The sequence below is a fragment of the Phasianus colchicus genome, chromosome 8, assembly GCF_987193195.1.
Source record: "Phasianus colchicus chromosome 8, bPhaCol1.hap1.1, whole genome shotgun sequence".
Classification (NCBI taxonomy): Eukaryota; Metazoa; Chordata; class Aves; order Galliformes; family Phasianidae; genus Phasianus; species Phasianus colchicus.
This window is the reverse complement of record NC_143443.1, coordinates 1,046,159-1,061,426: the sequence shown is the minus strand read 5'-3', so window position 1 is coordinate 1,061,426 and position 15,268 is coordinate 1,046,159. Positions and strand designations below refer to the sequence as shown.

Genomic DNA, 15,268 nt, shown 5'->3' with positions numbered 1-15,268 from the left:
CGCCGCACACAGCTCCGCGCCCGTAGCTCCGCCTTTATTGCCGCGTCAGCGCGCCTCCCGCCCGCCTGCCGCTCCGACGTCAGTCCCGCAAGGCGAAGTCGAAGGGCTGGAAGTCGCGACGGAAGGCGCTGGCCTGCGCCGCCTCCTCGGGCCGGGCCGCCGTGCAGCTGCGCCAGTCGGAGCGCTGAGGGAGCGCCAGCAGGGCACCGCTGGCCAGCACCGCCCTGCCGGACAGACGGCATCAGCGCCCGGCACAGCGCCCTGTGCCAAGGACAACAGGGAAAAGGGAGGAAAGGGAGGGGGGGAGGGGGAGAAGGGAGAAAAAAGGGGGGAGGAAAAGAGTGGGGGAAAAGGGAGGAGAACGGGAAATGGAAGGGTACAGAAAGTGACACACCCACCTGCCAAACTGCAGTGGGAAGCTGCCCCGGATACGGTGGAAGAGCTTCTCGCCTGTGTCCAGCTCCACATAGAAGTACGGCGTGCCTGGCTGCACCACCTGTGTAGGAAGGAGGGATGCTGAGGCTCGTTGGTGCCAAAGGGAGCCAGGTTTCCCCTAAATGTTTTCCCAAGGCATGTGTGACACATGCACACACATCCTGCCTACATCAGGAAGCCACAGAAGAGGGCTTTACTCTGTGTCTGTGCAGTGCGAGCTGCAGACTTTTTCACTAATGAAACATTGAAAGAGGCTTATCCCTCTCCTACCCACCTGGATGCCACTCAGAATGAGAGAGGTTCTGGCTGCAGTTCTTTAGCCAGCCCAGGCTGCAGCACATATTCCAAACTGCATCAGTGGTAGATCTCATAATCCCCAAAGAATGAGGAAGTGATGGATTGCTTTGCTTTCTTCTGGAATGGTGTCTGCCTTTGCAATGCAAGGTAGCAGACAGTACACTGCTTTAATATTTCTTCTGGTTGACTCTGCAGATTGCATTATAGGGACAGTAAATAACTGAGCCTGGATCAGAACTGCCTGAGCTAATATGGTATATTATAGAGGAAAAAGAGTAAAATAATGTGAAGAGAGTACAACTGCACTTCTCAAGTTAGAGAACTCTTACCTAGGGGAAATTAAAACTACCTGATGAGCAGTGATGCTGGAAGGGGGTTGGTGTTCAGTAGGAGTGAGTTTAGCAGGCCTTACACGTAGCTAGAATAATGTGACCAGAGTTATTATCCCTGCCATTCAAGTCAGGCACGAAGATGAGGCACAAACCTTAGTTATATTTTGAGTTTTACCACTAGGAAAAGCCAGGCAGAGGAATCCAGGGGACATCTTAGCAATCTGCATTGTGACAGAAGTGCTGAACAAACCTAGCAGCACAGACCTCCATCAAATGCAAAGATGATATATACTTGAGACCCTCTGAGGGCAGTCAACAAATGCTGCAGGCAAAGGACTTGCTATTCAGATAAGCAACACATCTTGTGACATTGGTAGGAATTTAATGAGGAGCTGAACACAACTGGCACGTGGGCTCCAAATTAAGTCTGCTTCCAAACAGCTTAACCTTACCCCACAAAGTGACCTCAGAGGGAAACAGCAGCCCTGACAGGGCAGAGGTGAAGGCAGGTGAAAGTATTTTGTACCTGCGTGATATCTGAGTGCTCTGGGATTTCTAACAGTTCCATCTGTTGCTCCTGTGCCTGTGTAATAAAGCACTCCTTAATGTCTTCAGAAGTATAGTCCAGTGGGACAGGAATCACCTGGAGAAAGAGACAGATGTTTCCAAAGAAGTAAAGATGAGGGAAACCACTGAGTCACAGAAAGCAATTGTTCCATCACTGGAGCTGATATGCTCCTCAGTTCTGTGCAATATCATCAAACAGGGTGGCTGAGCACCCACCTGTACAGATTTAAACTTATGAGAAATCTTCTATAGGAGTTGAATAAAAAGCTGAGAACTAAGAGCCTGAAAAAGTTCTCAGCACAGTCTCTCTCCTTTTTGATCTCTGCGGTAGTTTCAGGCCGCTCTGATACAGTTACAGATCTGCCAAACAAAGAAACCACCACAATAAACCACTAACTGATGCACAAGGGAAGAAAAAAAAAATCACACCAAAGGGTTGGTACTGGTAGACAACAATCAGAATTCTGCACATATTCTTACATTGTCAGCCTACTACAGTTGCACGGTGAGCACTGCACCTTGTATGCCCATGGGAGCAGATCAGAGTAAGAAACCAGTTATAAAACCTTGTCTGGAATCCCCATGAGGTTTTTAAATCATATCTATGCAGAGAGAAGTTTTCCTTGCCTGTTCAACACAGTCAATGCTGTGCTGCTATAATATGAAGAATTTAAGGATTGTGGCAGAACCATCACACAACGTGGGTATTGCTTTTGTTCTGCCTGTTTGTGGGCAGAATACTGCCCATACTCTGGAAAAGCTGAAAGTGAGCTTTCCCTTTCAGTTCAGTCATGGAGAAGTGCACAGCTGTGTCCTCTTAATATACACTGAAACCATACCTGTAACTGCAGATGCTGACTCTTATAGTTCCTTTCAAATAAGACATATCTCTTCCCCTTGCTTCTGAAAAATTCCTTCAGGGCAGATTTGTACTTGGTCACTTCTTCCATCACCTCTGAAGACAAGTCAACCACTGACTGATAGTGCCCAATAGGCAAAATCAAGACATGATCAGGTAATAAGCCACCCTTGGCCAGGGCAAGGTAGCACTGGAGTGAAACAATACACATAGTTACTATCAACAACACTTAACACACTGTGGAAAGTTACTTGTGCTCTCTGGCTGCACTCTTGACCATTCCCTAGCCTAGCAATTCTGCCTCAGGAACAGTACGGTTTTCTACCGTGTCGCTTATTAGGAACTGTTAATTAGTAATTCATTAATTACTAGAGGAAAGAGAAAGGCAAAGAAAGTGAAAAAGGTTAAAAACAACTTTTAACAACTTTTTTTCTTCAAGTGCCAGAGAATGCCTGGCCTGCAGAAAGACACCTGAGTGAACTTTACTAGTGCTACCAGAATTTCTTACATTGACAAGAAAATCCCTTTGAAAATGTATATCTACTTTCCAACCAAAACCAGATAAAATTGCCACTGTATCATCTTCAAGTAGATTGCACTATATAGGAGCAAGGACTGGAGGCAAAGCAAAGGTGTCAATCATTTAGTTAACCTCCAAAAAGTACTTTGAGATCTTGATGTAAAAGCTGTCTTATCTTCTGTTTAATCTGCATGTGAAAAAATCAGAACCAGTCATCCCAGATGCTTTTGGTATAACTCCACCAACGCATCCTATTGCCAACACAGATTCCAGTTTACACTGAATTCTGGCAGATTGTAACATAATAAAATCATGAAGTCTGCACACCAAAAAGTCTTCCGGCTCAATAATTCATCTGCTCAAGCAAAAGAGGGACACGTTTTATTTTTCAAAAGACTTGTGACTATCTACTTATGTCTTCTGTAGGAGTAAATGCAAAGAAACTAAAAAGAAAACTGAGTCCGCTCCAAATAAAGGTTGTTCGCTTTTTTTTCCTTCTCCCTTTTTAAAATAAATATTGCTACATCTTAACATGATTTTGCTGGCATGTAGAAAAGAATGTACTATTGTTACTTACGTGTGTACCAATGCTAACAACCAAGTGCTTCTCCACTTCTGGGCTAGCAAGACAGAACCAACAGGGCCCTGTGGGCTGTGCTTTATGGGATAGGAAAGAGAAACAAGTGTTAGCATAAAGCTTGTTGGTTGGAATGATGAATGGAACAAGACCTGGAAGAGCTGCATTTTCCAGCTCCATTTCCCAGCTGATGTAGTGCTGAAGGGCATGGCTCTGGGAAGCAGAATCTGGCTGGAGAACTGATGCCCTGTGGGAAGTTCCAGTAAGAGGAGCAGGTGGCAGTCATCATCTGACATCATCATTGAGTGCTCCAATTTACTGGAAGAACATTATTTCCAGGAACATAGTGTTTACAGCTCACTAGTAAAAAAAGCACCAGTGAATTTAAAAAAAAAAAAACAAATCAAAATGAGATGAAACTATCACACAAGTATAGATAAGCACAGATGCTGTCAAACACACGTGCTAGTTCTGGCCTATTTCTCACACTGAAAACGTGATTCCACACCCAGATTGCAATACCTTAACTGACCCTTACTATAAACTGATGACATCGATAAGCTAGGCCTTTTATTAGGGTCAAACACCACATTCACAGCTGTAGGCTTTGTACAGGAACAGACAAGCAGCTTTACAAATGCAGTATGAGATAAGCCTCTGCCAAGAACCACAGGGAACCAGAGGTCCAAGCCTGGAGTTTGTATCAGTGCAAAAGAGTGCTACGAGGCTCCTAAAGTCTTCTGGAATTTCTTATCAAGAAAAGGAAATCATACTAAGTACACAAGGGTACACTACGCCCTACAGAACAAGCTAGTCTGTAGAACTGCCTGTTGTCAGCTTCACAAGGTAAACAGCACCAGCTCAACCCCCCCAGATCTAGTTTTTAAACTATACTTTCGCCTTTTATTTAACTACTTTTCGTTAGGTTTCTAGGAAGCAAGCGGCTGTTCATTCCTCTGTACACCCAAACCATCTAGCACATTTTCAAGATGATATGAACAGCTGAACAGCCTGAAATAAAATGAGTGAAATGGACCGATACCTCTAGTAAAGTTCTTGGGAAAAAAAGCATTCACATACTTACGGGGCTTTTTGGCTTGCTTGGTTTGGGAGCTCCCTCTATCCTTCCCGTCTGAGGGACGTTTTTTCCCATGATGCTTGTTCAAATCAAAGAAAAACTGACATGCTGTTTCTTCCTGGTTAGAAAATGAAAACCAAAACCTGTTGTACCTGCATCCCAGAGAGTCACAGAGCGCATCCATGCAGCAGACTGCAGCAGTACCTCTGCACACCCAAGTACTTTGGTCTTCTGTGCACCCTTCTGCAACTTCCGGTATGGATTTTCAGTGACATCCTGGGGCTGTTTTACTAGCTCTGCAGGGTCCATCAAACTCATGGGGACAATGCTGAATGCATACAGATACTGGAAGAAAAACAGATGGCTCAAATGCAAAAAGCTTTTGCAATGATTGCAACTCTGAAGAGGTCAGCTGTAAACTACCAACATCCTTCTGTATCAATACTCTGTAACTTTTTATAAGGGTTAAAAAAGTAAGCAACTTATGTCACCCCAAAAGTTATTTTAAGTGATTTGTAAGGGTTCTTATGTAAATTGTTTCCTTCCTAAGGGAAGCCATGGGAAGAGAAAATTATCCAAAGAGGCTGAGGAAGAGGGAAGGATGGCAGCTTTCTGGCCATTTTCCTTTGCAGCTGTCTTCCAGCTAAATGCCATTAGACCAGGTAGAGAGAGAAACGGAAGTGCTTAAGAACACATCCGGCATTCTATACCCCTCTGACATGATGGGCAAATGCCATGTTACTCAACAGACACCTCCACTTCGGTATGATTCACACTGTCCTATGACTAGCTAAATTAGGGCTTACTGCCATGTTGTTTGTACCTGAGAAAAGAAGATTCAGGAGTACAAGTACCTTTTTCTTGCTTTTATTGCCAACTTCAGCAAGAGCAATAAATCTGGTCACATGTTGTGGGGTCTCCTGCAGCACTGTGTGATTTCTGTATGGAAGCAAAACTTGATTGTATTGGCATATACTTAAAGAGTAGTGGGAAAACCACATGTCCTCCATGAAGGAACTCAGACACCACATCACTTACATGTAGGCTTTCACCCAGAACAAGAAGGCCTGAGAGCAAAAAGACTTGTGAGATCTAACAACCAACAACCACACAGACAAAAATGAGATCTCACAGCAGACCGAACACACAGCTGAGAGGACATTTTACTGGACTGAAAACAACTTCCATTTTAAAATGTATTTGCTATAATAAAGGTAATGATCTTTGCCAGCATTCACAAGACAGCCTTAATTTTCTCTGAACGTTGTTCGGACACCTACATTATTTTAACAGTCACATTTTGTATTCAAAGTTATATCTGAAGACACCAAATTCTTCACTGTATGAGAGCTTTTCCACAATACACCTTCAGAGGTACCCCCAGAACTAGGCTGAACATTACTGAAATGGAACTCAGAACAAGTGATTTGGTGTCAGATTCACTCTGACATTCTCGGGTAAGTGTTAGCAGGGACTGCACAGTTTTTGAGGCAGAAAGAACTGTTATCAGAAGAGACATCTGAGAAACAATCTCGACTCATTACTGGAAAAACAAAGATTTAAAGGAACCAGATGACTTCATAAAACTACACTGAAGTTCTTTAAAAATTGAACTCTTATTTCAAAATAAATGAGATTTCACAATGTCTTACAAACCTGTAAGGAAGTCTTTCATAATAGGCCTTCTCCAGCGCAGCAAAGTGATACCTTGGCTTGAGACTTGCAGCTAGATCAGATATTAAAGTGGAACCACATTTTTTGGTATCTATTTCTCCCTACAAATATAAAACAAGTTTTATTCTAAAAACTCTGTCAGACTGCAGTGAAAATAAATTGCTTATACTGAACTGCTTGCTGGAAATGTAGAGGTTATGACCGTGGCTGTTGCCATTCCTTGAAGCATAAAAGTGAACATGGTTTGATTTCTTATCTCCAATCCAAGTCTACTCATTTACATCATTTTCCATACCCAAGGTTTACATCCAGTCATTTCACTTTACAAATTTGTCCTATTTTCCCTTTATTGATCTTGTGAAGCAATTGAAGCACAGAATGAGTTTTGGCAAACAGCAATATAGGTCAAAATCATTAAGGCACATTTTAACCAGTGTGTGAGTCAAGTGAATAGGAAAATGCTAAAGTTTCCCAATGAAACAAAATGTTTTCTCCTGTCCCTGAGAAATCAAAAACAAAACACAACCAAAGAGCAGGCTTAGAACTACTTTTGGGCTGTCTGTTCTTCATTAGCCTTAGACTGAAAAGCAAAGTAAGGAAAGAAAGGAGCAGGGGAAAACAGAAGTTCAGAAATTGTCAAGGCCTGTTACCTACAAAGTATTATTTTTGGTAAAGATTTTTTTGGTAAAAAGTAACTATTTCCAGGCAAGAAAGCATAGAAAATCATCAGGTTTCATCGAGAGGAAGTCAGGCCTGATCAGTCCGATGAGCTTCTATAATGAAACAATCAGCCTGATGAATTAGTGGGGAGCTGTGGGTATTGCCTTTGACAGTGTCCCCCAACAGATCCTCATAGGGAAGCTGCTGAAGTATGGGCTGGATGTGCAATGAGCTGGGTTGAAAACTACCTGAACAGTAGGACCCAGAGGGCAGAGGTCAGTAGTGCAAATTTTCACTTGAGGCCAGTAATGAGGGGTGCACCCCAGGAGACAGTACTGGGTTCAGTCCTTTTTAACATCTTCAGTAACGATCTGGATGATGGAGTAGAGTGCACCTTCAATAAATTTGCAGATGACATAAAAAACTGGGGTGAGTGACTGACTCACCAGAGGGCTGTGCAGCCACCCAGAGGGACTCAGAGAGGCTGAAGAAATGGGCTGACAGGAACCTCATGGAGCTCAACAAGAAGTGCAGTTGTACAGGCATACACCTACTCCCAGCAAAGCAGCTTTCCTCTCTGTACTTCTTTCTGCTGCCCTTGCAGCAGGTGTGGCAGAGGATAACAGCAGTACCCTGAGATCTTGCTGGTTTCAGTCCCACTGAAAATGGTCAGACCTAAGAACCATTTCAGGAAAGGATATTCTCCAGGAAGTTAATTCTCACTCATGCAATTAACTTCTCACACCATTTTTACTGCACAAGAAACTTCAGGTGGCAAAAAAGCAGAACTTATTGTTCATTCATCAAATTTGCTGTTACTGGAGCGATGGGATTTCACTGTCTTAGCACACAAGGAAATTTTAAAGACGTTAATGAAATCTTCAGGTCCTGAAGCACACATTTCAGCAAGATGTCTATTTGATTATTATATTTACTAATATATTTATCTGTTTATATATTATTTATATATATGTTTATATATTATTTATATATTTATATTTATCCAAACAGCACATTTGCAGAAATTCAAGCTGAGGGAAACCAAGAAGAGTGGAACAATATGCTGAATTACTACAGAGCATCCCAGTGTGAAGGTCTAGACACAATTTGTCTCTTTAAGTGAGAACATCCCTACATCTTTTTTCTCTCCAACTACATAGCCTAGTGGGGTTGTTGTTTTGTTTTGTTTTTTTGTGTTGTTGGTGGTAGCGGGGTTATTTTATGGAGGGAGAAGGAAGACATTTTTTAATGCTTTCAGAGACAGTATTTTTTTTCAGAAGTGAAAAGACAATGAGGAAACAAAGTGTCTGTTACACATAGCATTCTTCTCCAGGGAAGTTTCAGATCATCTGAGTTCACAGGCAAGTCCCTTCTGCAGAGCAACAGTTACAACCGCGAATTAGACACAATGTAAACATATCCTCAAAATCCAGACAAAGGAGGAACCAAACCTTTCAGAACAGCTGACGGACACCTGAAGAAATAATCAGAGACACACACTCCATTTTAGCAAGCCCTTGGAGATGCCCCAGTGAATGGGATTCAACTTCACTCACATCTACTTTGGGAATGCTGAAGTTCACAAGTATCAGAAAGGCTGGTTAGAGGGAACAAGAAACATTGAAGAAACACCTGTGGCACTCTTACAGCAACATCAACTCAAGGCAGAGGTTGGACAGGAAGACTGCAGAGCTCCTTTACAACCAACATTTCTACACCTCTGGACTTCAGCAGTGCCAAAGAGAAAGCTGCTCTTGAGGGATCTGGGATGTAAGCTTTCCTTTTTCCTTTCACATGTCATATAAAAGCACAAACTGGCATCCAAGCCTGATGCGAGTTTTAAGTAGTAACCTGTGTTTGGCAAAGGCATCTGGCAGGAGGCACGAGGATGTAAGTACTGAGGAAGTCTGACACAAGTTTCCTCTACCGATTAAAGAACTGAAGGGGAAAAAAGGATAAAAAATCTGAGGGACCATCTTGACCACCTTCTAAGCCTGGACTGAAGTAAGCTGTGAAAGCAGACAAAGCAGCTTTTATTTAACACCACTGAAGAAATCACTAAGGAAGTCTCCTTTAGAACACTGCTTTAGGGTCAAGGAGCTCATGTAGATCAGATTAAATCTGCTGAGATACCAGAACAATGCCACAATGAGGATATTACAAAAAAAAACCCCAATATTTATACAAGGAAAAAAAAACTTTACAAAATTTAATGGAATAAAAACCTGACATTTCTATAACCTTCTTCAAAATCAAACAAGCTAGTGAGGAAAGATACCAATTTAAATTTAAGGCAAAGCACGATCAGTTGAAGAATGATGAAGGATTGCTCAGAGAGGGCAGAAAAGAAGGATTAAGATGAATTTTACCTCTGATGAAACAACATAAACATCCTGGCAGCATGAAGACTTACTAAAAACTAAGAAGACAACTGCAGTCCCAGGCTTCTTGTGCATCATAATTGTGCAACTGGATTTGCCCTTGCAGAGTCAGGATCCTCTTTATGCTCTTTAATATCTTCATCAATGACATTCATGGTGAGATTGAGTGCACCCTCAGAAAGCTTGAAAGTGACACCAAGCCGTGTTGCAGTTAACATGCTTGAGTGAAGGGATGCCATCCAGAGAGACCTCAAGCAGTGGGCCCAGGTGAACAAAGAGGTTCTAAAAAGCAAGGTCTTGCACCTGAGTCAAAGCAAGCCCCACTATCAATACAAACAAGGGGAGGAAAGGACAAAGCACAGCCCTGCCAAAAAGAACTTGGGTGCACTGATGGAGAGTAGCTGGACATGAGCCAGCACTGTGCCCTCGCAGCCCAGAAAGCCAACCATATCCTGGACTGCATCCAAAGCAGTGTGGCCAGAAGGGTGAGGGATCGTCCCCCTCTGCTCTGTGCTGTGAGACCTCACCTGGAGCACTGCATCCACATGTGGAATCCTTAGTGCAGGAAAGATATGGACCTGCTGGAATGCATCCAGAGGAGGGCCAGAAAAATGGTCCAAGGGATGGAACACCTCTTGTGTGAGAAAAGGCTAAGAGAGCTCAGGCTGATCAGCCTGGAGAAGAAAAAGCTCTGGGAAGACTGATAGTGGCCTTTCAGTATCTAAAGTGGGGCTGCAAGAAAGAAGGGGACAGACTCTTTAGCAGGGTCTGTTGTGATAAGACAAGGAGAAATTATTTCACCCAAGAAGGGTGATTTAGACTGGATATAAGGAAAACGGTTTTTATAATAAGACTGGTGAAGTACTGAAACAGGTTGCTCAGAGATGCGGTGGACACCTTGTCCATGGGACAGGGAGCTGAGCACCCTGATCTAGCTGAAGATGTCCCTCTTTATTGCAGGGGGATTGGACTAGATGACGTCCCAGTGGGACTAAGTCTGTAGGACACAGACTGCTGAGAAAAAAACAGTTCCAAATGAACAGTATCTCCAGGAGGTACAGCCTCATGGTCTGAGCACAGCATGCTAAAATCTTTAGTTATTGAACATTAGCTTTTCTATAGAAATTGATATAATGTCCATGGAAAGAAAGCTCTTTCAGGAAATTATCCTATAAAGCCCTTACATTAGTAAATTAAAAACAAACAAACAAACAAAACAATCAGGAGGGTCCTTCTCTAAACAGCCAAAGCAAGCAGAGATGCCATCATTTGTTAGATACACCTGGAAATTCATTCCACCAGAAAACAGAAGACTTACTGGGCTGTTGGCAAAACTCTCAACATCTCTGGGCCAGGGGGAAGTCAGCAGTATATCTACACCCTTGAAGTTTGGGGTTGATAACAAAGATGACTTTAATTCTGTCACATCCTTTGAACTAAAGCTGTAGGCAGGAGTTGGCTCCTCCTGAGACTCGGTGCCACTCAGGTATGCGATCTGCAGTCCTGAAGTACCACTGAAAAGACCTCGACGGCCTGCATGAATGCACAAACACACACCTGAGATTCAAAAGCTGCAGGTAATCTCATTTGTATCATAAGCAGAGAGCCAGATTTAGCAGTCCTGCCTTACTTTGACTGAAACCTTTCTTACAGGCAGCTCATTTTCTGTGCTCGTAAATTCTAAGACGACATTTTAGTGCCAAAATCTGCTCAAAATCTGCTTTATGGTGAAGCTGTTTATACAACCCCCAATTTTCTCTCCTCACTGCTATCTTGCTTCCCTACAATCAATTGATAATAAAAGCTCAGTATGAAGACTGAAAATAAAAAAGCCAATTGCAAGTTCCTTTGTAACTATTTTTGTCAGGCAAGATTCTAAAAAGAAATTAACCTTTCCTTTTAGTTTTGCTATCATTTCATTACCTTTGATGATTGTACTTTTTATCTTTGCTACTTTAGTACAACCATGGAGCACAGCACAATTACGCTTCTTATAGGAAACCTCCACTGCACAGAGAGAAGCACAGGACGGGAATATGTTCTCAATCAAAAGACTCTTTCAACATCTTTTTCTTTTGGGTATTCAGTGTGTGTTAGAAAACGACAACAACAAAAAAGTTGAACAAATAGTTCAACTCCAGTCTTGTTGCAAGATTAAGAGATGACATCTTAAAACTTCAAGAAAAAAAAAGGAAGGATGAGTTAAAGCACAAAGATCACAAAATGTTCTTGAAAGCAGCATCACACAAGTACATTACCTAAGTAAGTGATGTTCTCAGCTAATTCGCAGCCAGTGACATGTGGAAAACAGTGCATGGTTTCTTGGTTGTTAGCGCCGAGCACGAAGGTTGGAATTGGAGCTGAAGAAGAAAATGATCAGTCTGGTATAAAGTACATGAAGTACATGTCACCCATTTGTACCAGGAATCACAACCATCCCAACACCCCTCCTTCTCAGCGAAGGAGCCATAACCACAAACAAGAAAATTTCCTTCAGAAAAAGACCCCTGAACCTGCTGTTTGAACAAAATGCTTTTCTCATCACCAGATGCTTTAAGGTGCATCCTCTAAATGATGCCCCTGAGTGATCCATGGCCTACATTGTCTCTAGGGTGACACTAGACTTGTGCGTGAAGTTTCAGTTCTCACAGTCCAGCTATATGAGATTGCTTAGGCTCCCCATGCTGAGCCCTCACAGGAAATGAGACAGCTTTGTGTGGACAGCTCGCACAGCCAAGCAAGATTTTAAGGACGCGGGTAAGTGGGTTGCCTGCCAGCACAGCCCCCAGCACGCCAATGCATTTGCTATGGGGAGTGACAACTCCTTCCTTACCTTTCTTAGCCCCCGAACGATACTCTGCCCATTCAGCATCAGAAGTGGAGCTGAAGAAATCCCCGACGCACAACAGCATCTGGAACCACCACACCAAAAGAGAGTCACACAAAACACCAAAGGCAAGGCAGAGCGCTTCGGCGGTGGGATGCTTCGCTTCGAGGCATTGTGCATCTCCCCCCAGCCACTGGGTAAAGAAAAGTGTCTGCGCTCGGTGGTACCGCTACACTCGCAAAAGGAGGAGCAGCATTCCCGTCCCACAGGTTCGTACTCCCCAGGCCCTCAGTGCAGCACAAGGAAGCCTGAGGGCACAACAAGCCCCGGCAGCGGCCCCTCGGCCCCGCGGGCAGCCACAGGCAGGGCTCAGTCGGAGAGGAGCTGAGCGCGGCCCTCCCTCAGCCCCACCCGGAGGCTCCCGGTCCCGCTCCCGCTACCCGGCCCCGCCGCAGCCTCACATCGAAGCGGCCACTCTTGCTCTGGATGGCTCGGACCCGCCCGAAGAGACTCTCCAGCCGCCCCTCCACGTCGCCGCACGCCAGCCTGAAGGAGACAGAGCCTCAGCGACCGCCACAGCACGGCACAACCGCACCTCGTCTCGTTCCGTCTCGTTCCCTCCCGTCCCGTCCCCTCCCGTCCCCTCCCGTCCCGCTCACACGCGCAGCGGCAGCGCGTCCATCGCGGAACTCCTCGGCCCGGCCTTCGCTTCCGGGTGCGCCGCGCACAGCGCTCCGCCGCCGCCCCGCTCCACCGCGGCCCGTTCCGCTGCTGTCCGGGTGGCTGGACCCCGGCGCGCAGAGCCGCCGTGTGGCAACGCGAGCGCCAGTTGATGTAATTTTTGGATGTCAGCGAACATTTCAGTGCTGTTTTTTACAGTATTCTTCTGGACAATATGTCCAACATACAGCTAGACAAAGACACAGTGGTGCGGTGGGCAATTGGCTGGCAGGGCAGCCTCAAAGCCTCAGAGTCAGTGACTGGAAAAACGATCTGTTAGGGGATGGTGCAGATAAGAGTGTGATTTAGCAATAAAGTGCTAAATCAAACAGATCCATGCTCTTATAGAAGATGTAATATTGCTCACCGGAACTTGAAAAGACACAGAGCAAAGTAGGAAGTCCACGTTTTCTGTTAATGTCCCTGTGCTGCATTAACTACCTCAGCAAATACCAGCAGAGTCTGCCTGATTATTAAGAGCTGGTGCTGTCCCTGGCAGCTTTGTAAGGAAAGTCTTTGGCTAACAGGACATTTATTTAAGCCAAAAAGTCTTACACATTCCAAAGACACCATTCCTGGGAGCAGGAAGAAACTGTGTGCATTTACCCTTTCCCCTCTGAGGGCAGAATTTGACAAAGGAAGAAATGTTCAAGCCTAGTGAAGGAGCTTTTGTAGGGGATTAAGTTCTCTCTTGAGTGTAAGTCTGAAGAGTATCCTATCTACAACAGTCTAGTTTCAGGCCTGTAGCTAGAGGTGTTCCTTAGGGGTCAGTAGTAGGTCCCATCTAGTTCCAACTCGCCTACTATAAGCAGGGACACCTCCCACTAGACCAGGTTGCCCAAAGCCCCATCCACAGAATGAATCATAGAATCACCAAGGTTGGAAAAGACCTCCAAGATCATCCAGTCCAACCATTCACCTATCACCAATATTTCTCCACTAAACCATGTCCCTCATTATAACAGCAAAGGTTTCTTGAATACCTTCAGGATGGTGACTCCACCACCTCCCTGGGCAGCCTCTTCCTGCTCTTGACCACTCTCTCAGAGAGGTATTATTTCCTGACATCCAACCTGAATCTCCCCTGGTGCAACTTGAGGCATTCCCTCTAGTTCTATTGCTAGTTACATGGGGGAATAGGCTGACCCCCACCTACCACAACCTCCCTCCACAACTGTAGAAAGTGATAAGATCACCCCTGAGCCTCCTCTTCTCCAGACTGAACAATCCCAGTTCCCTCAGCCACTCCTCATATGGCCTGTACTCCAGACCCCTCACCAGCTTTGTTGCCTTTCTCTGAACACACTCCAGGGCCTCAATGTCCTTCTTGTAGAGAGGGGCCCAAAACTGAACACAGTACTTGAGGTGTGGCCACACTAGGGCTGAGTACAGAGGGAGGCCTTGAATACCTCCAGGGAGGGGGTATCCACAACCTCACTGAGCAATTTGTTCCAGTGTCTTACCATCCTCACAGTAAAGAATTTCTTCCTAGTATATAGTCTAAATCTACCCTTTTCCAGTTTAAAACCATTTCCCCACATTCTGTCTCGACATGCCCTTATGAATGAACAGCTTTCCTGTAGGCTCTCTTCAGGTACCAGAAGGCCACCATAAAGTCCCCCAGGAATCTTCTCCAGGCTGAAGAGCCCCAACTGTCTCAGCCTGTCCTCATAGTGGGGGTGCTCCAGCCCTCTGATCATCTTTGTCGCCCTCCTCTGGACCGACTTCAACAGCTCAATGCCCTTGTGCTGGGGATCCCAGAACTGGATGCAGTACTCCAGGTGGGATCTCACACAAGCAGAGGGGCTGATCACACTCCTGTTGATGTGACCCAGGATATGGTTGACTTTCTGGGCTGCAAGTGCACTCTGTCCACTGATGTTGAGTCTTTCATCAAGCAATACCCCCAAAATCCTTGTCTCCTGCTGCTCCCAAGCCATTCTCCTTCCAACCTTTGTTGCCCAGACCCAGGTGTGGGACCTTGCACTTGGCTTTGCTGAACTTCATGAGTTTGACATGGGCCTATCTCTCTAGCCTGACAAGATCCCTCTGGATGGCATCCCTTCTCTCTGGCATGTCAATTGCACCATTCAGCTTGGTGTCATCTGCAAACTTGCTGAGGATGCTCTTGATCCCACTGTTCATGTTGCCTATAAAGATGTTAAACACTGCTGGTCCCATCACTGATTCCTAAAGAATATTTCTCATCACTGGTCTCCATTTGGACATTGAGCCATTGACCACTACTCTCTGAGTGTGACTATCCAGCCAATTCCTTATCCAGTGAGTGGTCTATCCATTAAATCCATTTTTCTCCAGTCTGGTCACCAGGATGTCACGT

The 15,268-nt window shown here is 44.8% G+C and overlaps 1 protein-coding gene and 1 non-coding gene across 3 annotated transcripts; both read right to left on the bottom strand.

Moving 5' to 3' along the window:
* Positions 1 to 13: 13 nt before the first annotated feature.
* CWF19L1 (CWF19 like cell cycle control factor 1) lies at positions 14 to 13,018 on the bottom strand. Of its 2 annotated transcripts, none has more exons than XM_031602557.2 (14): positions 12,867 to 13,018; positions 12,648 to 12,753; positions 12,214 to 12,292; positions 11,639 to 11,740; positions 10,699 to 10,913; positions 6,322 to 6,440; positions 5,520 to 5,604; positions 4,870 to 5,010; positions 4,672 to 4,783; positions 3,588 to 3,667; positions 2,471 to 2,680; positions 1,591 to 1,707; positions 399 to 496; positions 14 to 224 (listed from the first exon to the last, which is right to left on the bottom strand). In XM_031602557.2, the coding sequence occupies exons 1-14, from the start codon at positions 12,887 to 12,889 to the stop codon at positions 80 to 82; spliced, it is 1,632 nt and encodes a 543-aa protein (XP_031458417.1). In that variant the 5' UTR covers positions 12,890 to 13,018; the 3' UTR covers positions 14 to 79. The 2 variants fall into 2 exon arrangements, with proteins under 2 accessions (XP_031458417.1, XP_031458419.1); XM_031602559.2 differs by having other exon boundaries at positions 12,669 to 12,753.
* On the bottom strand, positions 1,876 to 2,018 carry LOC116234805 (small nucleolar RNA SNORA12). Its single transcript, XR_004168206.1, has one exon. It is a non-coding gene; the product is annotated as a small nucleolar RNA SNORA12 (small nucleolar RNA).
* Positions 13,019 to 15,268: the final 2,250 nt, after the last annotated feature.